A 27,563-nucleotide genomic window follows, 5' to 3' on the forward strand; every position below is an offset into this window, starting at 1 on the left:
GTATGCTTTCACACAGAACTGTGTATCTGCAGAAAACAAGACACCACTGAACCTGGAAATATAAAAAAGGCTGATAAAAACATGCTTTACCCAGTGGTTCATCTCTTCTGGAGTAGAATTCTTAAGCAGCAGACTATATAAAACATGTTATCTGGTAAAGCAAGCTTTCCCCCTTTCAACTAGTCAGAGTTTAGATCAGAGTTCTGCAGACTGTGGAATGTCATCATACTGACAACATCTGATGTGCAAGGGGTACAGGAACATGTGAAGAACTTGTTCAAGGAGCCAAGTTTTAACATGTAATTGATAAGAGGCAAGACTTTAATTTCAAAGCTGATATGGGTCTTTTTAAACCTAGCTACCTAAGAAAAGACTGCCACCAGTATATCCACAGATTTTTTTGATCTGACATTTTGAAATTCTCACCTTTAAGAATTACTTTTCAAGGCAGAATGACAGCCTGTATTTTCAAACAGGGGCTTTTTTATCCACGTAGGCAATGCTGTTTACCTTCATAAATGTTCACACCGTAAAACGGAGCAGAACAGTAAAAATTCATATCATTCAATTTAAGTCAGTCACTAAGGTTCTCTTCCTGCATTACTAAGTAAGCAGCATGGAATTATTATATTGTTATCATAATACAAACAATAGTATAAAAAATAGTTGCTATCATCCATGCTGAACTCCAAGGGAATAATTTAAGTCTGATCCCGCTGCCTCACCCTGCCCCAATAAACACTCAAATACTTGATTTCAAGATGTTTCCTTGGAAAATGTACAAATACAGCACTACATGTACATTAACCCTCTAGAGACTCTTTGAACATGTTTAAAACGTAGGATGGAAATGCTACAGATAAATAACAGATGCACCTAAGCAAATTCTCTATAGGAAAATGTTAAGAGCAGAAAGCACTTCACATCCCATCAAAATTTATCCTGAAATCTGAATGAATGTATTAATTGTTAATGGCTATCCTCGAGTAGTTAAATTCTGCTTTTAGTCATAAGGCTGTGTTCCATTTCAAAATTTTGTAACTCTACCTGAGCTAAGCTTTTTACTTGGCTGGCTCTGATGACAGGATGATAAGAGCTTTGGAAGCAGAGTTTGGTCCACCTTGGCAAAATTATTCTCTGCTTTCATAGTAGTTATCTTTCATTGAACTATTCACTGGTTTGTTAACATATGCCACTGAGCAGTTCACAGTCCAGTAGTCTTTAACTTGGCTACACTTGACCTTCCTCCTACAGCCACACATTTTGTATCTGAAAAGCATCATTCTTCCTAAAGCACTCTTGTCTGGAAATTGCCAGCCTTTACCTGAGAGAGGTTCCATTGAGCTTGTTGGTTTTGTTGCAATCCATACTTATTTTGTGGTGGTGTGACCATCTGTCCCACCATTCCACCTTGAGGTCCAACGACAGTTTGAGGAAGTCCCATCACACCAGTTGGTGCAGTACCAGTAAATCCATTGGGCACTCCCACTCCTACCATCACGCCTGTGCTTTGTCCCATGACTGGCACTGATTGTCCCATCATGTTTCCCATCATCCCAGTTGCTGCTGGCACAGGAACTCCCATGGCTGGAAAGCCTTGAAAGTGAGTTGATGGTTGTGTGGTAAATGGCATAGAAGACGAACCCATGAACATGCCTGTACCAGAGAAGAGAAGGTTTCAGCAGAAGTGTCTTGTGACTTTCCACCCCCATCCCATAAGTCAGAAGTGCACCAAAATAATTTTAAGTATAACTCTGTCCATCTGTATGTCATTGCTGCCAATTTAGCTTCTGGTAAAAGCAAAAATTACTTTAAAACTCTCAAAGGAAAGGGACTCACCACGAGCTAAACTGCCAAGAAATTCTGGCATCCCTGTGGTGAACCAGAACCTTTCAGTTGGTGTATTGGAGGTCTTTGTGTTCACACAAACACAGCTAAACCAAAGCTCTGACAGTTCTGCAGGGATCCTGGCAGACTGCTGCCTGCACACTGGAGACTCAGACCCTCACTGATTAATTGCATGGCAGAATCAGACTTCACAAATCTTTCCGTAAATTGTACACTTGGTAACTTGAACAGCTATAAACAAATTAAAATCACATATATGTTTTTCTTTAGCATCCATATTACATTTCAGTAATTTTTCTCAGTTTTATAAAAGCTGAAATTAAAAACCTTCATTTGAGTATAGTTTAGCAGGTGTCCAACCTTAGCTTTATACATGTACTTTTCTAGATAAAGATTAAAATAGGACTGCACAGAAAGCTTCACAACATTATTTACCCGGAGCATTTTGCTGCTGCATTGTTCCTGTGCCATAGAGTGATAAAATGGAGTCTTTGGAGAGTTGTTTCTTCGCTGACTCTTCGGATTTTGTTGTTTGCTCAGTAAATAGATCAAGATCCCCGGCTGCTCCAGACAAGGTGGCAGCTGCTGGTTTAGTGGAAGTGCTCTGGGAAATAAAAGACAAGACAGACTACTGAAAGAAAACAGCAAAAGATGATGTTAAATATTTGCTGTACAGCCTTGCCCCTCAACTTAATAAAACCTCATTAATTTACAGAAACTAAATTTAAGTGAATGGGAATTTAAAAATATGTGGTATGACTAAAGACAGAAAAAAGCAATGTAGGCAATACGGAAAGACCTTCAGACCAGATGGAGGTTACAAAACAAAAAAAACTAAATCTTCAACCAGCTTCAGGGCGTACACATACAGATTATTCATTCCTGTTGCTTCTACATTTTTCATCAGTGAGAAGCATAAATCAAGAACTGGAGTTAGATTATGAAAAATAATTAGGAAATCAATAAGGAGATTAAAATTCACATTTCATTAATCCTCTCATAGGCAGAATAGATTAGAGAAGAGCTAAAACAAAAGATTAAGTGCTTTGAAATGTATCTTTAGAGAAAAGGCAAAATTTTGGTTATCTACTTCAAGTAATAAAATTTCTAAAATACATTGTTTATAATTGGCTTAGAATTCTGTAAGCATGTTTCACTTATTGAGAAAGCATAATTATCTAAAACTTACTGCAATCTACAAATGAAAAACTAACATACAGGCAGGCTGGCAGGCTTTGTACTGCTCTTGCAATAGAATGTTTTGTAAGCAAATTACATCCAGTCTCTCAGTGCTGTTATGCTGCTGTTCATACCCATCCACTTCCATGTGGAGGCTTTACTGGGGAAGCAGGCAATACATAAGTTCTTGTTATATTCCTTAAAATGCACAACTCATCCTGTTACCAGTGGGAACTTCTAATGCAAATCAACTGCATACACAATGAAAAAGAGCCAGGACTGCAAATCATACTTAAACTATGGCCCTATTTATTCCAGCTAAGAGATCTCCGACTGCTTAGCAAACACCTACTGCACCCACAGCTTGCATGAGTTTCAACTCTTCTCCATACTAAAGGAAAATCTTCCTTGGAATATCACTGTCAATGAACTCAACATGTAACCAGGTCTGTTTATTGAGACACTCAAGTTTAGCAGACAAAGGACACCACAAAATACACAGATATGGAACACCCCTACAATCTTCCTTAAAGCAACTATCTCCAACCTGCTGCTTTTGCTGCTGTGCTGTGACTAAGCCCTGAAAAGTCCACTATGGTCACACTGGATTTGTTACAAACACTACAACACAAATATTCAATCTGCAGCTTCAAAAAACATTACGTGTATGACTTCTGAAGTGCTAAAACCTCTAGCATAAAGCGGTGCCATAGATAAAGGGGAAAAAAAAAATAAAGCAAACACCAACACAGACAAATTCTGTTACCAGCTAAATTTGCAAGAAACCAGCAAAAGAAAGAAGTGCAGATTCATACAGTCGATGGTGAAAATTTTCCAAAACTGTTGTAGAAAGGGAAGAGAAAAAAAAACCAAAAAAATTGGGAACTTCCTGGAAAGTGAAAAGCTTGCATTTATACCACAGCCAATTTGGGCCAAGTTGACTTAGTGGGCAACCAAGAGTGGGCTGACAGCACTACAGAGGGAAAGCAAACAGAAAAATACCTATGAAACCTCTCTGGCCACTCTACAATTAAATTTTCCATTTTTTTCTGTAGATACTAAAAAAAACCTTCTTCCTTGTCCTTCTCACAATAATTTATGATTGCAAAGCAAATAATTTATTTAAGTGGGTAGTAGGAAGCCCTATTTGAGACAATTCTTTATCAGTGTGACATAACCAGTCTTTAAAAATACCAGAATCAGATTTAACAACACATTCAGGTAAAAGCCCATCCTGAAGAGCAGTATTGCTTTCCTGTGCATACACCCAGGAAGGCCCATTACTGAATTGTTCCCTACTAGGACAGCCCCTGTGCCACAGCCAGGCTGCAGGCAGGAGCACACAGGAGCACCACAAGTGGGTGAACAGAGAAAGATTCCCCTCTGCTGCCTGCAGGCAGCAAGGAAGGGATTTACTCTTCTCTAGAAGGCAGAGCTGGAAGCCTGAAGGTCTGATCATGTTATGTTTACAACCTAAGATTAAATGTTCATTTAACGTCTCTTCATTCGGTTTGGTTTTGGAAGATCCTCAAAGGAGCCAAAGCACCGGACAAGCACTCCCTGAAGTGTTCATCAGCTGAATAAATGGAAGGTAATGCAAAATACATGGCAAGAAAACAGCAGGTGGCATCCAAGTTAAAAAACAAACAACATTGACATGATTTTTGTATCTCTAACATTGTCATGCGACCCAAGACCTCTATAAAAACACCCCTGGCATTCATATAATCATTTTCCTACACACAGTGCTCTTAGTGAGTCATTATGCTAAACCTAAATGCTCATTAGGTGCTTAAGGATCATACTGATAAGCAGTTTCATGATATCAGGGCGACAGAATTTTTCCTACAAACTGAAAGAGAGGTGGCAACACAGGAAATGAAAGAATGAAGTGGGACAGTGGGACACATGGGGTTGAGAGAAGGACTGCAGGAGAGAAAAAAGCACATGTGCACTTTCCTGCTATCGCATGGCTCTGGCTCTGGCTGGTATCCAGGAAAGCAGGGATGGCCTGTAGAAAAGCCAGGCCTCCACTGTTTTCTATTTGTATGGTGATAAATAACAGCCCCACACAACATTTTCAATTTCTCCCTGCTGACTGGAAGAGCTATTTGCATAGGGAAAATACAGCCTGTCACACAATTATTCTTAAGTAAGCAAGGTACTAAGTACATTATTAAGGTCTTAAATTCTATATACAATTCTTACCCTTTTTGTCTTTGCACTGTAAATGGACTTGAGGTTTATTTCAACTCTTCCTGTTTTGATTTTGTGTATTTTGGTTTTAGAAATCTACCCAGTTCCATTAAAAATAATCAACTGTTATTTCCTGTTAATAACTAATGAGGAAATGAGCACTCAACTATATTCAGTTCACAAAGAAAAACACTAAGAAATCTCACCTGTTCTCTTGCATTTAGGAATTATCAGCAATATCTGAAAAATACTAAGATTTTTATCACTTTCTCAGATCATATCCAAGAATATAATTAACCCTACAATAAGATTAAAAATTCAACTTTATTTTTTGCTGCATGTCCAGCACTCACAACAAGCAATATGTTTCCTTTGCAATCCTCTTTGTCTAGGCTTGAAAACATTTATCTTCCCTGCAGTCCCATTTCCAACTCCTTCTTCAGATTTCCCTTCTCTAGAACTCAAAATAAATTTTTGTTCCTTTAGACTCTGTTCAGCTGACTCCTTCTGGTTCTGGAGTATGATGTCTGCTCTTTCACTGTGCTCCACCTAAGGCATTTAAAGCACCTAAGAGAGTATAATCATGGATTCATAAATGGTTTGGGTTGGAAAGGATCTTAAAAAACATCAAGTTCCAACCCCTTGACATGGGCAGGTCACCTTTCACCAGATCAGGTTACTCAGAGTCCTGTCCAATCTGGCCTTGAACAATGCCAAGGATGGGGGCATCCACAACTTCTCTGGGCAACCTGTTTCAGAGTCTCACCACCCTAACAGTAAAGAACTTATTCCTAACATTTAATTGAAACCTACCCTTGTTCAGCTGGAAGACATTCTCCCTTGTCCTATCACTAGACTCCCTAAAAAAGAGTCCCTCCCCATCTTTCCTGTAGTCCACTTTCAAATACTGAAAAGTTACTATAAGGTGTCTCCAGAGCCTTCTCTCTTCTCCAAGCTGAACAACCCCAACTGTCTCAGCCTCCCTTCCCAGGAGCAGTGCTCCATCCCTCTGAGCATCTTTGTGGCCCCCTCTGCTCCAACAGGTCCATGGTGGGACCTTGCAACGCTGGGAGCCCCAGGCTGCAGGCAGGGCTCTCAGGAGAGTGTAGCAGAGTCAGGCAATCACCTCCCTGCGCCTGCTGCTCACACTTCGCCTGATGCAGCCCAGGATACTGCTGGGTTTCCAAGCTGAAAGGGCACACTGCCAGATCTCACTCAGATCTGCACCCACCAGTCCCCCTAAATCCCTCTGGGCAGGCCTGCTCTCAACTTACTGCCCAGCCTGAAGTCACGTTGGGAATTGCTCTAATTCCGTTCCAAGGAATGAAACTTTTGCTTTCAGATACCTGAAAATCTAGACAGGGGTAAAGCAAACATAAGCACAAGCTACAAGCATTTCAACTGATTCTATTGGAATAGGACTACATAGCACTCATGATAAAGCAAATTTCTGAAAAAGCACATTTTTTACAAAAAATCTCAGGACTTTGACACACTAACATCACCACAATTCATTAATAACCTGAAGCTTGTTTGCCAGTCTATGGCAACCATGGAAGACACACACACTGGACCTCAGGGAAAAATAAGTATTTATGAACACCTCTTTATCTAAAAAATGCCACCAAAGTTTTTCAGATATGAATCATGAAAAACACACTCCATCTCTAAGAAAATACACTTTTGTAGCCACTGAACTGATTCTCAGCTTCCAATACAGTACAATTCAAATCAGGCCCACATACACACACAAAATCCAAGAAAGTTTAAGTTGACTAAATTTGAATGTCCTGCTTGGAGAAAGACATATTTCCAAACTTAATACCTCACAGTTCTCCCCTTGTCTTTCTTCCCTACAAATTTCACTGAAGAATGAAGTTCACACTTTTGCTGGAAGACATACTATACAAAATTTGAAATTAATATCTGGCTAAAACAATTTAGGAAACTGTTTTAATATAGGTAAAAATGATAGACCTTTGCTCAGTTCCTATACAATATTTGGCAACAAACCCTATTCTAATACCTAAAATTTAGCTATGCCCACTTCACATGAAAAAAAATCATTAAACATATGAAATGTTCTTCTTTCCTTTCTGTGCCCATGAATAATGCATAATTTATAGCACATGCCTTTTATCTAGTCCTACTGTAGAAGCGGCTTAAGGTAACCCTTCTTAAACCCCCTGAGTTTGCTAATAGGTAAAATTCTATAAAAAACCAAATTACTCTGTCACATATTGTTCTTTACCTGTCCTTTATAAATTCAGCAGTTTGCACAATAGCATAGAGCTATACAGAATGGTAGGAAGAAACATTTAAATATTTTTGAAAACTGTGATAAAGACACATCTGAAAGCAGAGTCAAAGTACTCATGATCATCAATGCTCAAGTCACAATTGAAAAAGGAGAAACAAATGCTTTTGTTTTCACTTGAAAAACACGTTTGGCTATGACAATGGACATAAATCCTAAGTTTTGCAGACATCATGATGTTTCAGTCTCATAATAAAACATTCAAACAGACATTTCTGTGCTCCACAGTGCCATAAACCAGAGTGCATTTAGCATCAAATGCTGCCTTTCAGGTTAAAATGGAGAAGAAAAGCAATCTTGTGAAAACTCAAGGGTCATACAGATCAGTTTGAGGAGCACCAATAAATTCCCTTCTTTTTCAGAAGAAAACCTCTCAAATCCCACTGTAGCACCTCAGACACACCTACAGTGCAGAACATAATGGTAAATATCTCAGCGAGAAAGCAAGCCATGCTATTCCACATTTTATCCCCTTCTTCTACCTAATTTTTAAAAATTTCAATACATTCCATTAATAGATATTCAAACAAGTTCAAATTAGGGTTTCACCATGGACTTCTACTTTAAATTTTCCAATTTAAAGCACAGGAACTGAATGTTAGGGTTACTCAACTGCTGATCTGAGTTCATGCCCACTTCACAAATTACAGCCTCACACAAAATAACTCCACATTATAATCACATCTGTTATTTACTTCAAGGAATTTAAATAGACCAAGTCCTTAAACCCTCCCACAATAAGGCACCCGTATCCTCCTAACTCTTCTCACAATCCCATACAACTTATTTCCATGTTGCAAGGTGAAAGATCTCACAAAATACTTATAGCACTGCCAAATGAGAGGCAACTTCTCCCCAGTCTCAGTTCCCAGACTAGACATCACCATCCTGAAACAGAAACGTGCAAGGTCTTGATAATCCCCAAGAAAAACAGAATGATAATAATAATATTCAGGATAATAAAGAACCAGGATAATAATAGTAATATTCTCTTTGCCCCACTTTAGCGAGCAACCCACGTAATCACCATCAGAAACCTGTCTTCTGCTACCTACCTGTGCTCCTGTCTCTTATCTGTAGATTATCTGATCACATTACATTTTCTTTGAGATACTGATTAAAACCAGAAGATAACCAAGAATTAAATCTTGCAATACACCACGAGGATCATGTGCTTGATAAAAAACTGCTTGCTGAAAGTTCTGTTTGTTCCTCCTGATTACAGCACTCAGAGGAAAGAAAAATGTCACTACAAATCCAGACAGGTTTGTTCACAGCAAGTGAACATATTAATGCTTTCTAGTATACCAAGGTGATACTCCCCAGATATTGAGATAGTATTGTCCTTTCTACCACTTTTTAATCAATTTAGTAGTACCATGCCTAGTCTAGAAACTAGCACAAAGACGAACACCATGTCAAAATATTCCTCTCACAAAAAAAAAGGTCCAGTGACCAAATCTTTATCACAGAAATGAATTTAATATGTTATATATACATACAATTCAGTATGCTTTAGTAGCTACTCTATTATTTAACCCATCACTAGTCATCATCACCTAGGGTATCACCCTTCACTTTGCTTTTTTTCACTCTTAAATATTGAGCCTTCTTTTGGATTTCCTGCATTCTTCAGCTAAATAATTCTTTAACCAACAGATCACATCACATATCCAAGGAATAGAAACAAAAGAAGGCTTTTCTTTCTCAGGTTGCTCTTTTCTCCTGGGCATGCAGTAACTATATACAGCAGTCATCATTTCCAGCTTCAGAATGACTGCAAAGGGAGAAAACCAGAATTCAGCGCTACCCATTATGTACAATACTACCATTGGCCCCTTTATTTTGAGGCCAAGTGACAAATTCAAAATTCTAGGTTTGAATTTACTCAATCTGCACCCAAATGTAATAAATTAAAAACTAAGGGAAGCTAGAAAGGGGTTACTGCTTTCACATCTAGCTCTACAGGGATCAATTCTGACATAAAGCGTTAGAATACCAGACAACAAGCACTCAAATATTGCTGTTCCTGGTACTTTGACCAAAGACTTCCACAAGAGATAAGAACATCTACATCAACAATGTCCTTTGCAATTTTAGCTAACACATCCAAATTGAAATGCAAATAGACATGTTATTTCCCTCACTGTTTATGGGTAGCTTAACACATGGTGGAAAGCTTGCTCTATCTGAAGCACTGTGTTTAAAAAGAAATGTGGTTTCAGTCTCTGAAACCCTCACTAGCATGTTGCACAAAGTCAGCCCTCAGCAGCAAGTAGGGAAAGGGAGAGTAAAGGATAACAAAATGAGTTGAATAACATGTATCTGCTTTAAGGCACTCAGAACTCCTTTTCATCATTATCCCTTCCATTGTGCATACTATGAAAACTAAAGGATGAAAAGAGTACAGATCTACATGTCCAAAATCATAAATTCAGGAATACACACAATCCTTTCTGGTTCAGCAGAGTGAGACAGAAAGCCCTACACAAAAATAAGCTTCTAAACGACCTTAACAAAATGCCCCAGATGGGGAAGCTAGCCCAGCACTACTCCAAAACCTCCCTCTGAGAAGCCAGTGTGGGTTAAGGAAATCTGCACATGTGCACCACCAACACCCTGCTCTTTGAGTCATATGGCTACTTCAGGAGAGCTGCAGCTTCAAGCAGTTTCTGTTGGCCCTTTCCAGGCTACAACAGGCATGGTGACGGTTTGCTTCCAAACTATCATGGCTATCAAACTATCATGGAGCAGGCCATGCACAGGAGTTATGCTACTCTCAAGTACAATTTCCAAGATGATACAAAAGACAGATCAGTCCAGGTAGCAATATAAATTTTTCTTGATATCTGTTCTTGATTTTGAGTATGAAACCTCAGACCCCAAATTTTTAGCATGTCTAAGAGAGAAGCATCTGCTGCAGCCTTTCCTAAATATCAGCATCACAAAGAAATAAGAGGTCTTAAAAAGTATTACTTGATTCCCAATAACCTGAGAACATAAAGTTATATTCAGCAATACCTATTAAAAAAAGAATAAGACCAAAGAATATAAATGAAAAGAAAACATTACTACCATCACTATGGTAAGACAGAATCCAATTTAGCTGGATAACCAGAAGGAAAGACCACACCATGTACTTCTATATCCAAGCAGTCCAGAAGCTTGAAGAGGCGAGAAAAATATCAGTATTACAGTTTTAGCATCTAGTCATGAGGTGCTTAAGATGTGTAGAGAACTGTGCACTCCTTCTCTGTGAATGAACAATTTCCTGAAGGAAAATCCACATGTGCATGCACATATTTACACATACATATAACTAAATACACTTAATAAATTTTACCTGAGCAGGAGGTACTGCAGCTGCTGGTAAAGGATTAGAGATCATGGGGCCAAAGATATCCAGGTCATCATTCAGTGCTGTGACAGCAGCAGTGCCTCCATTTGTAACAGATGCTTCAGCTGGACCATCTAAAAAAGCAACAGAATCACCCTTAAAGTGAAAATTATGAATATCTTAACATGATGAGAACAATTAAAGCTGCTTATTCCCTCCTGCCCTGCCCCCATCAAAGATGTGCCCAATTTCTGAGATATTTTTCAGACTGCAATATTGTTCAGATTTTGTAAAGACCTCTTTCCTGAAGAAGATGGCACATCACTGTCCTTCAGAAAAAAACTAAACAAAAACCAACCAATGACAAAAAACCTACTTAAAACTTCCCTAAGGACAACCACACCAACACAGCAGTACACACTACTTATTTTTCAGGAGTCTCTGCACACCAAGATTTGTAGTAAGAATTTAAATAGATGTCTTACTGAGAAGGTCCAAATTTGGTAGCCATGTATCAGACAAAATACACTCATCTGTGCTCCGGAATTAAAATCTGCATTTTAGAATCCAGGAAGTTATTCTTGATATGCTAATTTACTCAAGAGTACATAAATAAAATTTGCATGAGGGAAAAGGTCCACCCTTTTTCAAAAGTCCTTTGCACACACTTTATTCTGTAGCTCCATATGAGCACACCTGCCAGGCACACCAAGTTAATAACCTGTAAGAACCTATGGTTCTCACTCTGAGCCTTGGTGTCTGTAAGCCACTTTAACACACAAACACATTTACTGATCTAGGTGAAAGTGGATGCATGCATGACAAAAAAAGAATCATGCCTTAAAGAGAATTTGCAATAAAGTACTTTAAAAGATACAGGGACACAAATATCACAAAAGTGTTTTTAAGGAACAGAACAACTATCCTCTTTTGATTTCAAGCTGCTCAAGAAAAAGGCTTAAGAACTGGCTAATAAATTTATACCTAAGCATATAACAAGTGGGTTGCCATTACATAGGGCTTGACAAATACAAAGGTGACTCTAGATTCTGCTAAACTTTATAATGACTGAATAGTCCTAACAGCAAGTTTAAGAAAGCTTATATAGGCAATAGAAGAAGTTAAGTCTAAAATTAACCAATCTCAGTGCAGAAGTTAGACTTCTCTGGTAGAACAACCTAGCTAATTAAGTCAAAACTTTCTCTGCAAAAGAAACACTGCCATGACTGGCACAGCTGTTTATATATCACAGGAGGGTCAGTATTCCAAAAACCCTAAAGTACACTACACTGAAAACAGTGCACTAACATCGTAAGACTGCATTCTGAAACAATCCACTCAGAAGATCATTACCCACAGACGCTGTGCCGGCTTTGGCTGAGATAGAGTCAATGTTTCTCTCAGTAGCCAGTATGGGGCTCTGATTTGGATCAGTGCTGGAAACAGTTGATAACACAGGGAAGTTTTCATTATTGCCAAGCAGCACTTGCACAGCGTCAAAGCCTTTTCTGCTCCCTACCCCAGCCCACCAGTGAGGGGCTGGCAGAGCACAAGGAGCTGTGAGGGGACACAGCCAGGCCAGTGACACCAACTACCAAAGGGATATTGCATACCCTACACATGGTGCCATGCTCAGTAAATATAGCAATGGGAAGAAGGAGGAGAAGGAAGACCTTTGGAGTGACGGCATTTGACTTCCCAAGTCACTGTTACATGTGCCGGCGCCCCAGTTTCCTGGGGATGTCTGAACAGCTGCCTGCCCATGGAAAGTGGTGAATTAATTCCTAGTTTTGCTTTGCTTACATGCACAGCTTTTGCTTTATCTGCTAAACTATTTTTATCTCAACCAACAAGTATTCTCACTTTTGCCCTCTGGATTCTCTTCCCCATCCCATGAGGGGAGAGAGCAAATAGCTGTGTGAGGCTTAGTTGCCAGCTGGGGAAAACCATGACAGACGCCTTCTCATTTCTGTCTGCCTTCCATGAAGGCCAAGTGGCCATGGGAATGAGTTAACACTAGTAGATCTTCTATACTGAATAAAAAGTGAGCAGCTTGAGGAATGTGAAGTAGCTACCTCAGTCAGTTTTATTACTCTTCTGTGATTTGACTTTGCTGGGGGACTGTTGTTGCACTGATTCTGAAAAGTTACAAACAGCCATGATTAGGATGGAGCTACTTACACCTTAATGCAAAGGTTGCCTCTTTCCCTTATTTCTGATGAAAGGAAGCCAGTGGATAGCAAAATGACCATATGTATAATCTACTGCACCATTTGATGCACATTAGTGCTTTGAGATGTGTGCAAATAAATGTACTGGTCATTTAAGCATAAGCTTCTTTTGAGGTCATTCTGCAGACTGGCAGTTCCAAAAACATCTCCCCAAAGGTTCACTGTTTCAGATATATTTAGGAATGAACTGTGCATAATTTCCAAGCAAAACAACTGTCAGGAATTAATAATTTAATGTTCTCATTTTCTCAGTCAGGCGTATGTATTTAAAAAAAAAATCTTTCTTGTCACATTCCAAAGTAGTTCAGATTTCCTGAATGTAAAAGTGTTTAACATAGAAGACTGAAAATTTAAATGCAATAATTTACTGAAACAAGCACTTCACATATTTAAAACAGTCATGACAGAACTCATTTGCAAAGAAATAGTATTTTTCAAGTATTTAATATGCTGCTTATAAATTAATATTATGAAAACTCAGATTTTTGCTAGATTTGTTCTGTAAGAATGCTATTTGGCAATGTACATGCCTTTCATCTGTTACTGAATAAATACCTCTCTGTCTCCACTGATGCAGAAACCAGACATTTTGAATTACTGTTTACAACATTGCTTTAAGCCAGTGTGAATAGCATTAATAGATGATCCTGTTTTACTGATTTCTCAAAAGGTAATAAAAGAGACTCCAAAAACCTTCCCCCTTCCCTACTGAAAGAAATAAGTTTCAGAATATAGAAGAAAACCGAACAGTGTTTTCACTCCAGTTTATTACTTGTAGCAATATTAGTCTTTCAATTTAAATATATTTGTATGCAGGCAGATACAAGCTTGTTTTTCAACAAAATAATTCACATTATTATACAGAGATTATGGACAGTCTCAACTTTAACACACTAGGTCAGGGATTAGGATGTATTTCCTCCTTTCTCTTTCATTTTAAAATATTTCTGTAATACAAAAAAGATACTTCAGCAGAATCCTCACTTTTAATTTATTCTAAATATGTCACTATTCCTACAACTTGTGCCACCTATCATTAAAACCCGATTAGAAGAGGTGGTGTGTATATGACAGAAGGAAACACAGCTGCAGCCTTTCCAGGGAACAGGTAAACATCAGATTGAGTTACATGGGCCTGAGTATTTTGAGACATTTATAGCTTCAGCCATCACAGGATTACTTTGAAGCAATTAGCTTTTGAGAAACAGTACTTCCATCACTTTTCTGGAGAACACATCCATAGCTAGGAATGAAATGTTAGATGTAGCAAAAACCACTGCAATGAGAGCAGATGCAAAGCAGGGCTTCCATGCTCAGCCAGAGAAGGGAATGTGAAGAGTCTACAGATGCTCTTGCTCCTAGGTGTGGTTCCAAAACTTCTCTTCTTACAGTTTATGACAATTTTACACATAATATATGACTATTGTCTGCCACAATGTAACAGCAGATGATGCTTCTGACTTCAGATTAGGAAATCTTGTTTCAGTTTGATAGCAGAAACAGGAACTGTTTACCAGGATGTACTCAATAATACAGTGAAGGGTTCCAGTGAAATTTAGCTTTACATGTATAGATTTTATTAATCCCTGACATGATAACTTCCAATTCAGTGCTGCCTTCTGTTATTCATATGCATCATAGCTTTCATATACATCATCAATCCTTGGTATATTTATCTGCACCAATAGTGAGAAAAACCAGCAGAAGGGCTTCAAAGGGACAGCAGGATAGGGAACAGCAAAAAAGCAGATCTGGTCTTAAACTCTAGATTCCTGAAGCTCATTTTTTATGGGCCAAACTGTTTACAAGAACTTTGTTACTGAGCAGCCATGTATTTTTATATATACAATAATTTATAACAGCCATACCAAGACTTTCAATAAAGAGAATATGCATATGATTATTTTTTACACTAAATTACTAGAAAGGCAGAACTGAGAGAAATAGGTCAATAGTTCCAATGAAAATCTGGGGCAAAGATTCAAAGATTCAAATAAGGTCTGTCTGGCCAAAATTACTGCAGAATTATTTAATGCATAAGTAAAATTTTATTTACCTCTAAAACCTTTGCAGAAAGGAAAAAGCATTGACAGGGAAGCAATTTCTACATAATATTTCTGAAAATAAAATGTGGAAAGCCAGAAAGCTAGTAATGCCTCAAGTGGTTGTAAATGTTTTCCTTTTGGGTAGATATATTGCTTACCTAAGCATAATCTGAACATTGCAGCAATAGTATGTTAACATATTTACAAGCTCAAGAAGTGGGGCCATGCAAACATCATGAGGTTCAACCAGCCCAAATGCAAGGTCCTGCACCAGGTCTGGACAATCCATGCTACAAATACAGGCTTGAGGAGGAATGGATTGAGAACAGCCCTGGAGAGCAGGACCTATGGACCCTGGAGGATGAGAATCTGGACATGAGCAGGCAATGTGCACTTGCAGCCCAGAAACTCAACTGTATTCCGGGCTGCATCCAAAGCAGCATGGGCAGCAGGTTGAGGGAAGGGATTCTACTTCTCCACTCTAGTGAGACCCCACCTGGAGTGCTGCATCCAGCTCAGGGGTCCCAGCACAGGAAAGACATGGACCTGTTGCAGCAGGTCCAGAGAAAGGCTATGAGGGAGATCAGAGGAATTTCTCCTGTAAGGAAAGTCTGAGGTGGGGCTGTTCAGCCTGGATAAGAGAAGGCTCCAGGGAGACCTTATTGCAGCCTTCCAGTACCTGAAGACCTGCAGGCAAGATGGGGATAGACTTTTTATTAGGGTCTGTAGTGATACAACAAGGGGGAATGGTTCTAAACTAAAACAGGATACATTCAGACTAGATATAAGAAAGAAATTTTTCACAGTGAGGATCATGAAAGGTTGCTGTTTCATGGGGCAACCCTCTCTGGGAGAGGTGGTATTCTCTTCCCTGCAAACATTCAAGGCCAGGTTGGATAGGGCTCTGAGTAACCTGATCTAGTTGAAGATGTCCCTACTTATGGCAGGGGGTTGGACTAGATGACCTTTAAAGGTCATCTATTCTAGGAGTCTATGATCTATATGTGCATATATAATAATTATATATTTGAAAATCTATCTTCACTATTTCTTAAATACAACTTTCTGACTTAGGACCAACCATGCTGCTTTTGGTACTTATCCAACAGTCCAACAAATGACAAAAGTACATTTCGCAGTTATGCAACATTCAGCTACATTTCACATCACTATTAACCTCTCAAAACTTCAGAGGACTTGTTCAGAAAATATTTCCCATGCAGAAGCAGATAAGCAGCTTTTAGTATGTCATATTTTACCTCCAGTCATGCCAGATGAATGCCCCACACATCAAATTCAGTAAATACCATAATAAATCTGATTCCTTCTAGTTATTCATTGTACCTATAGCGGTTAATCCAGAATATGAAACTGTTTATTTTTTGAAGGGCACATCTAAACATGGCAAATGATGCAGAATATGTAAAATGCACTTTTCTTCTTTCTGGTAATTCTGTAAGGTAATATAATTTAAAACCACTATTTTTTCCTTTTTTTCCTCTCTATGTCAAAGTAATTTCTAAGTGGCATACCTTGGCAAACACAATGATCACAAACTGCCTGTGTAACATTCCAATATTCCACGGACATTTGTACATAACTATCATACCATTTTCTAAAAAATATTAAGAAATAATTTACATCAACCTGGCATAAGTGGAGACATCTACTTTGTAAGTATTAAAAACCAAAAAACAAAAAGAGCACAGAGCACAAGGTTAACACTAGAGAGATGAAAACACAGCACTACCAGTCATGTAAGTGCTGAGGAACTGTGGTTTACACACTGTGACTTTCAAACCAAAGAGTGTTTCCTATAATTATCCTATTAAAAATTCATTTTATAACATCCTGTATTATTGATTTTAGTGTCAATTTTAGATCTCCACATTTTCAACAGGGCATTCTTCCAGCATGGGTAACATCCAAATAGTTGTAGAGATTACTAAAAAAGCAGCTTCAGGCTTGGCCTAGAGAAACAGACTGTTATTTCCCACTGCTTGGGAAGAGAGGGAAGGAATCTGGGGTTGCACAGCAAGAACACTGACACTGCTGCCTGTAGAGAGCATAACAATATTTAGTTTATTCATGTCCATTTCTCCACCTTTCTGTATGAGGAGTTCTGAACTAAAATCTAATCCGAATCAGAAAGCCAAAACCTATGAATGTTGTTGCATTATCAAAAAGTAAATACCTAAACAGCATCTCAATAACAACCCCCTGATGAGGAAATCAAGGGAAGCACACAAATCTATTTGAAAGGGCTCAGAACAAGCACAAAAGTGATAGTAGGGTCACTGAGGATATGCCTCTTCTCCTATTACAAGGTTAAAAGGTACAATTCCCCAAGTCATATTTTCTTGAAAATTTTGCAATTTGTAAATAAAAGTGAAAGAGAGTTTCCTTTTAGAAAATTGCCCAGCTATAATTTTCATAGGATAAGTCCTATCTAAGGAAGTTTACCTTCTGATGAGGTCACTACTGCAAAACCAACTACTGCAAAAACAACGACCCAGAGACTAACATCATACCTAAAGCTAGCAGTGAGGGTTACTCCAGAAAATACTTTGCCAAAAAGCTGGGCTGTTCTGAAAGCCAAAATTATTCTAGCATGAATTCTAATCCATTAAAATTACTTAACCTGCTATCACAAGTGGTTTTGAGCTGCCCTACTAAAAGCTAGTACTATTCTCCACTAGCAGAAATGAAGTCCTAAGAGAATGAATCCTCATTAGAAAAATGTCTGCTCAGTAAGAACGAGCTAAGGAATCATATCAATTTTAATATTATTTGATATGACATATCAAACATTTTAATCAGCAGCACATCACTGCAGCAAAGGAGGTGAGTGAAATTCTGGGATGTATCCACAGGGGTGTTACTTGCTGAGGCAAAGATGTGATCATCCCACTCGACTCAGCACTTCCCAGGCTTCACCTGGAGTCTGTGTCCCATTCTGGTTCCCACAATTCAGGACAGACACAGACTGGAGAGGGTCCAAAGGAGAGGCATGAAGATGGCCAAAGGGCTGCAGGACCTGCTCTGTGAGGAAAGACTGAAGGAGGTCAGTCTTTTCTCCCTGGAGAAGGGAAGGCTCAGGAAGACTCCATCCCAGCATGCCAGTACCTGAGGGGCAGCTAGGAGGAGGACACAGCCTCTCTCTGCACAACACACGGAGCACACAGGGAAGACAGGGGGCAGCAGGTACGAGTTTGTCAACGGAAGAAAGAAATTTTTTACTGTGAGATCAATTGCTGGAGCAACTCCACATGTGGCAGAGCTCCCATGACTGGAGGTTGGCAGGCTGTGTGCCCAGACAGGATGCTAGATAGATAGGATGCTAGATAATTCCTCCACTCCCCTTCCTATGGACTCCTTGGACCAGAAGGCCATTTGAAGTCCCTTCCAACCTGGACTGCTCTGTGGTTCTGTGATGTACTGGGTTGATGTGACCTCTCTTTTAATACTATCTGAAGTCTTCTATTGCAGGTGCTAATTAAAAGACAACTCTCCAAATGAAATATGCAGGTCTGGTCTCATTAACAAATATCTCATTTGCAGCTCAGTGGATTCCAAGTGCTACTGGCTTATTACACTGCTTTTCAATTTGTTATTTAAAAGATCTTTAAGCATTCCCTCCTCTAAAATTATGGGGTTTTAACATACATATTATAAACTTTGCCCTTTTTATATCTCACTGAAGAAGCAGAGCTGTTGAGCACCAATTATAATACTGTTTTCATTGCACATTACATCTCAAGTTAGCCAATGTAATCTGAGTTCATTATCGTATCATAAAACAGTGTTGCCAAGATACTTTCCAAATCATGACCAACAGAATACAGAAGCCTAGCAATCTCAAAACCACATATTGATTAAATTTTAGGTTTTAATTAGGTTGTTGGTCTGCTAAAGGAAAATAAAGGAGAATCAGCTTCCCATCAGGTCTAAATTACTTTTTTTTTTCAAATAGGCTCATTCTACATTCATTCTACAGTGTTAATTAAGATTTGCATGCCTATAGTAGCAATTACTTGGAGTGAGATATGGACAACATACACATAACCCATGCAAAAATGGTACTTTACATTTAGCTCTACATCAGAGGGAAAAAAACACTGATAGGAATGTGAATTTTAAAACAGAGAAAACATTTACTGTTTTGTCACATTATTCATACCTTGAAAGAAAAAAATTTAAAAACCCCAAAACACTCTTCTACAAAGTGAAGTTTTTAGAATTGCATTTAAGAGACTTATTAGCCTCCTCCAATATAATGTAGAAATCATGTAGAAAATTAAGAGTAACCATTACATGGATAGAAAGTGAATACTCTTAATATCCATTCACTTGTTATCCATTGATATCTTATTCACAGTCAACTAACAGAAGATTTTCCTAACACAGAATTTCAAAAGGAAATAAAAATACTGCAATATTTTATTTTTCCATTTACATTTTAAGATTCAATCAAATGGAAAAAACACATTTAGAGCAACACTAGATAAATGAAAGACATATTTTATGAGAATGGCCTATAGACAAGAGTATAGGCAGACAGTGTCAATTAAATAATTTTACTAGAAACTGCTTTATTTACAGGACAAACCCACAGCTACCTGCCAGTAAGAAAGTGAAAAGGTGGATTAGATAAAAATGAATGATGCAGTCAGTACAAAACACTGAAATGCCCACTATATTAAGTTTTACAAGGTATTAGTCAGCTGCAGTCTGACAGTTTACAGTTCTTTTAACTAATATAGAAAATGTATGATATCATGTCTGTTACAGATACATGGTTCAGATAACCTCAGCATTTTCATTAAAAAGTACACTTGTACCATAAACAATGAAATACTACAATCCACAAGGCCTTTGAAAATCACTTTGATAACTTCCCCTTCCCACAGGATCTCATTACTCTCCCTAGCAAAACATAAGTACTGATACACCCACATGCCAATGGCATTTTCCATTAAAGTTTTAAATTCATGCATGCAATCTTATGGTTTTCATACTAATCTTTCAGTAATCACAGAAAAAATATAAAAGTATATATATTAAAATATAAAATTACATATCTATGTTTGATTTAAAACCAAGCAATTATGTATTGCTTACCAAGTCCTAAGAGGTCAATAGTGGGTTCTGATGACTTTTTTGGACTTGCTTTAGCTTCTGATTGCTGATCCTCTTTCTTCTGTGGCTTGTAAGGGAAAAAAAAAAACAAACACAAGTAAGATCTTTGAAAAGATTCAGTGCTTAAAAAATTTTCATTAAAGACGCCGTTTCAGTGGCAGAAGTAAAAGTTCTTTTCCATATTTGTTTATCATAATGAATTTGATTTGTAATGAAGTATTTGGCAGTTATGGTCAAAAGGGACATGGCACATGACTGTAAAAAATTATTGTTCACTGGTATGTACTAAATTTTTAAATAAATTTAAGTTTGAGGATAGTTTAAAATAAATTGAAGTCTTAAATTGAACCACTGCATATCATGCAATAGGCAAAAAGCTGTCTATAATTTATCAACTCATTTCAACAACCAAACTAAACAGTTCTGAAGCATAAAGAGTAAAAAAATAAAGTTTTAAAAAGCTTAAATTTACAAACTAGAAGCATACTAATGACATCAATTCGCCTTTCTGCAAAGAACATCTGCAAAATGTTCAGAATTTTGATATGCTGAGCACTGATGCACACAACTTGAGTTCATGACTTTTTCCTTTATAAACCTGCATGCTAATAATAGCATTCTTTTCCTTCTGAAAAGGGAATTCCCAGTCTTTTGCCCAAAGATTCCAAAATGCATGATGGCATTGATGTGAAATTTGATTACGAAAATTACATCATAAATCTGTTTATAGTTCTTACACCAGTGTCAGGCTGATCCCCTGAATCCATCAAAACATAAATTACTAAAATGAAGATGAACTGGTTAATAGTAGTGACATGACAAATGCATTTCTTCCTGTGCATTTAATGTGCCTTTCTCCATACTTATCACAAAAACCTGAAGTGGACTGGTTGATGAATGAGTACAGCCTTTAACCAGAGGAGATTACCCAGTGACAGTGGCAGGGCACTGCCAGGCTGGGCACTGGGCAGGCACTGCCAGAACCTGCTTCACTCACACCTTTAATCACAAACACATCGTGGCTTTCACAGGGTCACTGAGGCTCCTGAGGCTGCAGAAGTCATTGAATCTTAGTATTTTCATACTTTAAAGTTCCACACATTCATATAAAGATCTGTTTTAGGTACTCCTTTACTTTCTTCCTCTCCTGCCAAAGGGGGATAAAGAGTAAGGAGCTTGGTGTTTGTAAAGAGCAGTGAGGAAACTCAGGAGTATTCAAAGGCAGCCCAAGTGAACAGAAGCCCGTTACACTACAGACACTCCTCTTGCATGAGCAAATCCCCACTGAACACCTTCAGTAAGAGCCCAAATTAACCAAACTCCATTCCTGCAGGTACTGCAAACAGGTACCATCACACATACTCTGACCCCTGCTAATCTTTCAGAGAAATACTTGCTCCCTCTTGCCAAAAGTCCTTAGTTTGACTTTACACATCTTGCTCAAGATGCAGCTGTTTGGGAAATAACCTGATGAAAAAGTAGTCCACAAATTCCCTGATTCCATTGTGTATTGTAACTTGCAACACCTTGTTTACAATCTGGAGCACAGCACACCAATTCCAAACACAAAAAATGTATCATTTTTGAAAGTAAACCATGACAGTATATCAAGGATTTTTTAAAGGTGACAATTCAAAATGAAGTTTTCTACAACTGACCATATCGCAGTAAATATGCCATAAACCAATAAAATCATTATTATAAACACTAATCAGAATTAACAGTAAGTACTTCAGAACAGAGTGTGCCATAAAACCTTGAACATCTGAATTTTCTCCATCTCTGTAAGAAACACTATAGGTCACAGAAGTTGTAAAAAGAAGCATTTCTGACATGCTCCTTTATTTCATGACACTGGCTTTTTTTCCTTTTGCTTAAATAGCTTAAAAGTTACAAATATAGAATGATTTCTTTCAACAGAGAAGAAAAACCATTAGAATTATATTATATTTGCAAATCTTCATTATACTGTATTAGATTTCTGATAACTACCTAAAACCACAAGTTTGAAATAATATAAAGCTTGACAGGTTAGTTTTGAATGCAAACTTTTCACAGAAGTCACAGACTTGTGCATATATTAATAAGAACTAAAGAGATAGAGTTCAAATAGCACTTTCTTTTATTTGGTACTTACTACTGTGGCAATTTAATCTCATTATCTAAACTAAAATTTTAAAAATATGGGAGGAATAATCTGCTTAGGTCCTCTGATTTGTCAAATAAATGTTTTCAGTACATATTAAATGCATATTTCTGTTTCATCACTCTAAATAAGAAAGACAATGAAGACACAAGGTATGAAACTATGAATTTCTAAAAAAATATGATCTCTTAAAATGCCATTTTCCAATATTGTAACTATTATTCCTTGATCAAAAGTTTCTGTCCCATTTTGCTCCCCTTGTCAGTATGTAAACTACTAGATTTTAAGGTTACTTTATAGTTAATTACTTTAAGAAAAGCTGCAAAAATTATTTTCAAGGTCATCAGTATATCAAATATTTCTAGCCATTAATACTGCATTTGTTTCCATGAAGATTTTCTCTTAAAGCACTATTTAACATCTTTGCAGCTATACAGTTTTCACCAACATTCTAACCTTCAGTCTGAAAAATGAAAAAACACATTAGTCACCTAACATTTACCAATAATTCATCTGTGTAACAGCAGACATACAAAGCAATATTCATCAGCTATCTGGAAGAAAAGATCTTCCTCTTAAATTATACCTGCAAAATGATTTTGTTCCTCCATTCTCTCACCATAACAAGCACCATTTCCTGGAATTTCCTATCCTCCTGTCTGAGATTTCAAGCAATTCTGTAATTTGGCATGCCTTTATTTCTGTTTAAGATGCTTCATGGCACATAGGAGGGCTCCTGTGCAAATTCAGAAGACATTTGTTTGGTGCTTAAGGTCTGCCATGATTCACAGACAGGGACTTCTCTAAGTCACCTGCACTTAGGCATGAACTAGGTAAGGCACCAGTGGGATGAGGTAGAACAAGAAACTTGCACACACACAATTACTTTTAAGAATATCTAAATGACCCTCACTACCATGCTGCTTTTGAGAGTCTTGTTCTCTGTTCAGTCCCATGGATTCTGCACTTTGGTCCACCTGAGATAGACACAACAAAAAGCAGTGGCTTACTTCAGTGCTCTCTAGCAGAGATCATGCCATGTTTCTGGGTTGAGGAGAGAACCTCAAGAGGTCTCTTCCAGACCATATAATTCTGGCATAAACAAGGAAACTCTGGACAAGAACAAAAAGGAAGCCACACTGGAGTCACTAGAAAATTTTACTACAAATCATAAAGAGAAATGTGATGTTAAATTTCTTTTTAGCAGTCTTGCCCCAATAGGAGTCATTCACGACTCAGCTTTATGTAGAGAGTGGCCTTTCAAGTTAAGTACTGCACCCAGTGAGCACAGAAGTGTGCAACAGGAAAAAAACCTGCATAACGAAGCAGTGACATTTCTTAAACTTACTGTTTAATTTAGTGTTATGTTCTATCTAAAAAAACCACCACATTTTGTAGACTTGCAAGGTAGCATGACAAATGCTTGGGAGTCTTGCTGCACTAAGATCCATCTCAGTTTCTATTACCAGTCTCCTTGAATCCCACAGCAATTATTTTTAAGTATTGACACCAGTACTAGATAACCTATTCCTTGTTATGCCCTTTGGAATAAGACCACATTAAAAATAGGAGACTAAGCAGCATTAAATAAACTAAAAACAGCATTAAGAATCTGAAATGAAAAAGGCAAGTAGAAGGAACAGGTACACAATTTTGTGCATTTATTTTCAAGTGGAGCCTTCAAGGTTACTGGGGCTACTATTTTTTATGACATCCAAGATTGTCTTAGTAATATATGTGGGTTTAGTGAATGAAGTACATGGTTATAGCAATTTCTGGATATATTTACTTCAGGTCATGTATTAACAGCTTCTCATTCAAAATCATTTTTATGCTGCTAGTACATTCTTCTGAAATACTGTCCTTGCAAACTGCAGAACATCAACACATCTTTGATATGCAGGTCTTACATGGCCATTTTTCACAGTTGTCACTAATGGCCACTACATTACCCTTCAGGGTTCTTCTCATGTTGGAGACCTACTGAAAACAAGCAATGTCCACTGCCTTCAATTATTCTGAGATTATTGAAAACAGTTTGCTGCAAATATCACCGAAAGGAACTGAAGCCAGACCAAGCTTCCAGGGAGTTGACTCTTTTACATCCTCCACATGATCAGCATGAATTGGAATCTTTTACCTAAAAAACTTGAGTTCTTGTTATGAAAAGAGCCACAAAACCTAATTTAAATCACCCCTTGATCAGCAGGTATTAGATACTTTGGCCAAATTAAGGAAGCAAATAAAGAATTAACCTTGCAACCTCTTACAAGTATTTTCACCTATTAAGCACATATTTTCAGCACAGGAGCAGGGACACACTTGTTACTCAGATCCAGCATGGGCACTATAAATTTTTGCAATCCTGTAGATGACAGGTAACTGGGATACAATAATCTGTCATTGTTTTATTTTCCATTGCAGTCATTTTAACCTTCCACTCTTCTTATGCTCTTCTGCCAGTCCTTCCTTCAGGGGCAAGAAGCAAGACCCAGGGAACAACTGGTTGCTCTGTCTCACATCAATACCTAGAAAGGCAATGGAACAACTAACCTGGAAACCAATTCCAGGCACATAAAGGACAAGAATGTTAATGGAAGAAATCAGCATGGCTTCATCTAGAGGAAGCCATGCTTGACCAAACCAACACTTTTAACAGTGTCGTGACTGGCCTGGCAGACAAGGGTGAAGCATCACAGGGTGTCTTCCTTTACTTCCATAAGGTTTTTTTGATGGCATTGATAATTGATAAAGGTGCCATCAAGGAAACAATTCCCTTTTCAAGCTCCTGCTGTCATTTAATTCTTAATATCCAGTGAGGAATGACTCCCAATTTTATACCCAAATCAAGTGATGCCTTAATTCTGTCTGCTGCACATCTACAAAACAATAATGTTAAAGTATGGCGCTAATACCACATCTGTAAGTAGCCCTCACACAACAAGATTGATCATCTTTCAGTATCTAAAAAGCAAATATTTAAAAATATTTGTGAACTCCTCATAACTCTACCAAAATGAATAACTGAGAAATTATGTCTACATGTAAGAAGCAGCAGCTCTTTTCTACTTAATTAAAATGGAAATGCAGAAATGAGTATTTGGACCTTCACCTAACTTCCTCACACTGTCACTGTAAATCAACTGGCTTGAAACTAGTGGATATAAATTTATATGCTGGTAATGTCCATATACCTCCACAGTGCACTTTGGCCAACTACAATGTTCTGTGCTAAGAAACTATCACAAACAAAATCCAAAAGCAGGTAACAGTGAAGAGGACCAGGTCACCTCTAACTGAGCCGATTTCAATGCAACCAAGTGCACAAGCCTACTTTAACCTCACACTGAGATGATGCCTTCGTTAGTGGAAACTGCACCAGGCAGCTTCTTGTAATTCATAGAGATACTGTCTATGATTTCATTCATCTTGCTCATTTCCCTACCATTAGAGAATGGCAGGGTTAGTCACCTATCAATCTTGCTCATTTATCCAACATCAGCTCTAAGACTTTAAGGTAATTTCCAGTCTATCAGGTTTCGATGGAAAAGCTGTGAAAATCTGCACCAAAGTTTGGATGCTTACTCTGCTGCAGTTCTGGCTTCGCCTTTAAAGATGAAAAGAACACCACTGTCAAAAACTTCCCAATTTACATAGAATGAGAAAGTTTTCCGTTCCATCACGAAAGAGCATCTTTTAACTCAGCAACCTGCATTTAATGTTGCATTACTGTGCCACCCTCCTTTAATCTTTCTTTACTAATTTTGTGCAACAACAGAAGTTATATGAGGTTTAATTTTGAAAAAATGCATAAGAACACCAGGTTAGGCCAGCAAAAAAAAAAAAAAAAAAAAAAAAAAGAATAAGAAAGAAAGAAGATCTCTGCTAGGTCTCAAATTAAAAAAGAAAGCTCCATTTTACAGAAATCAATATTGGCCTTTATTGAGCTCTCACAATGTATTGCCCTCAATATACTCCTAGTTACACCATTCTGGTTCAATCTAATTTATGTGAAATACTTTTCTTGAGTTAAATGAAATCAAATAAATCAGCAAGTAACCATGTTAACTACTCTCTTCACACCTTAAGTTTTAAAGTTGATTTTACAGACTTGTTTCTTTCTCTTATATGTCACTCTAAAACAAATTATTAGTGATTAAATATGTTTCTTTGACAAGGACAAGGGAACTGATAGGCAATTTATACTGTATGTTTTTCAAACTAATTGCCTTTGTGGCTCTGGCTGGGATGGAGTTCACATTCTTCACAGCAGTCAATACAATGCCATAGTTTGGATTTGTGGCTACAACACTGTTGATAACACACTGGTATTTTGGCTATTGCTGAGTGGTGATACTTTGATAACTGTATCATTTTAGTTTTATTAGCTTTGCACAAACATATTTCTTGTTTTGCTAATTTAAGCAAGCCAACCTCCAAGCACCTCCTTAAATACATTCAAGGGCTACACACACACACACACAGACATACTCTTAAGAGTCAGCAGTACTTTCCTGTTGGTAGATTTTCTTCACAATCACCTTCTGCTCCCGTTTTCTGGCACTCTATAGAATTTGTCAAATAGATGCAAGGAGCAAATGCGTCAAGTGACTCAACCTATGCACAAACCTCATGCAGCAAACTACAGTGAATTCCCAAATTCAGTTTTCCCATTGAAGCTCAGTGTACACAAGCCTCAAAGATCTGAATCTGAGTATTACAGTTTTGCAGTTGACTCGTCCAATGGTAAACTCCAAGTCCCTGAAATGGGCAGCAATGCTTTCTCACAAAAACTTGAACTGCAAGTCTGGAGGAGATGGAATTGTGAAGAAAACTGAGTAACACCTGAAGCAGGTCACGTACAGTAGGAAGTCCAGTATGTCAGTGGGGTATTTCATCAAATTTTCTTCAGCCAGCTATTTTTGGAGATAACCATTAAATGAGTGATTCATCCTGCCTCAGAAAAAAATAAAACTAAATGAAAGCATTGCCAAGTCAATTCTCCTCCATCCTCTGTACAGAGATCATAGTACAGCACACAGGATGCTGCCTGTGGGGGATATGGTTATATATGGGCAAGACAAAAAGGAGGGTCAGTACCACCATGCCTGACTGTCACACACCT

General features: G+C 37.9%; 1 protein-coding gene across 4 annotated transcripts in view; it reads right to left on the reverse strand.

Annotated features, from left to right (window-relative positions):
* SMAP1 (small ArfGAP 1) overlaps positions 1-27,563 on the reverse strand; it is a 91,408-nt gene that overhangs the window by 1,954 nt on the left and 61,891 nt on the right. For 2 of the 4 annotated variants that reach the window (XM_074538447.1, XM_074538445.1), the window contains 4 exons: positions 20,275-20,353; positions 10,884-11,011; positions 2,284-2,452; positions 1,325-1,656 (listed from right to left, as the gene is read on the reverse strand). In XM_074538447.1, the coding sequence (XP_074394548.1) occupies positions 1,325-1,656; positions 2,284-2,452; positions 10,884-11,011; positions 20,275-20,353 (708 nt within the window). Of the gene's footprint in view, positions 1-1,324; positions 1,657-2,283; positions 2,453-10,883; positions 11,012-20,274; positions 20,360-27,563 lie in introns of all 4 variants that reach the window. The other 2 variants (XM_074538446.1, XM_074538444.1) reach the window with 1 other exon arrangement.

Source organism: Zonotrichia albicollis, chromosome 3 (genome assembly GCF_047830755.1).
Source record: "Zonotrichia albicollis isolate bZonAlb1 chromosome 3, bZonAlb1.hap1, whole genome shotgun sequence".
Lineage (NCBI taxonomy): Eukaryota > Metazoa > Chordata > Aves > Passeriformes > Passerellidae > Zonotrichia > Zonotrichia albicollis.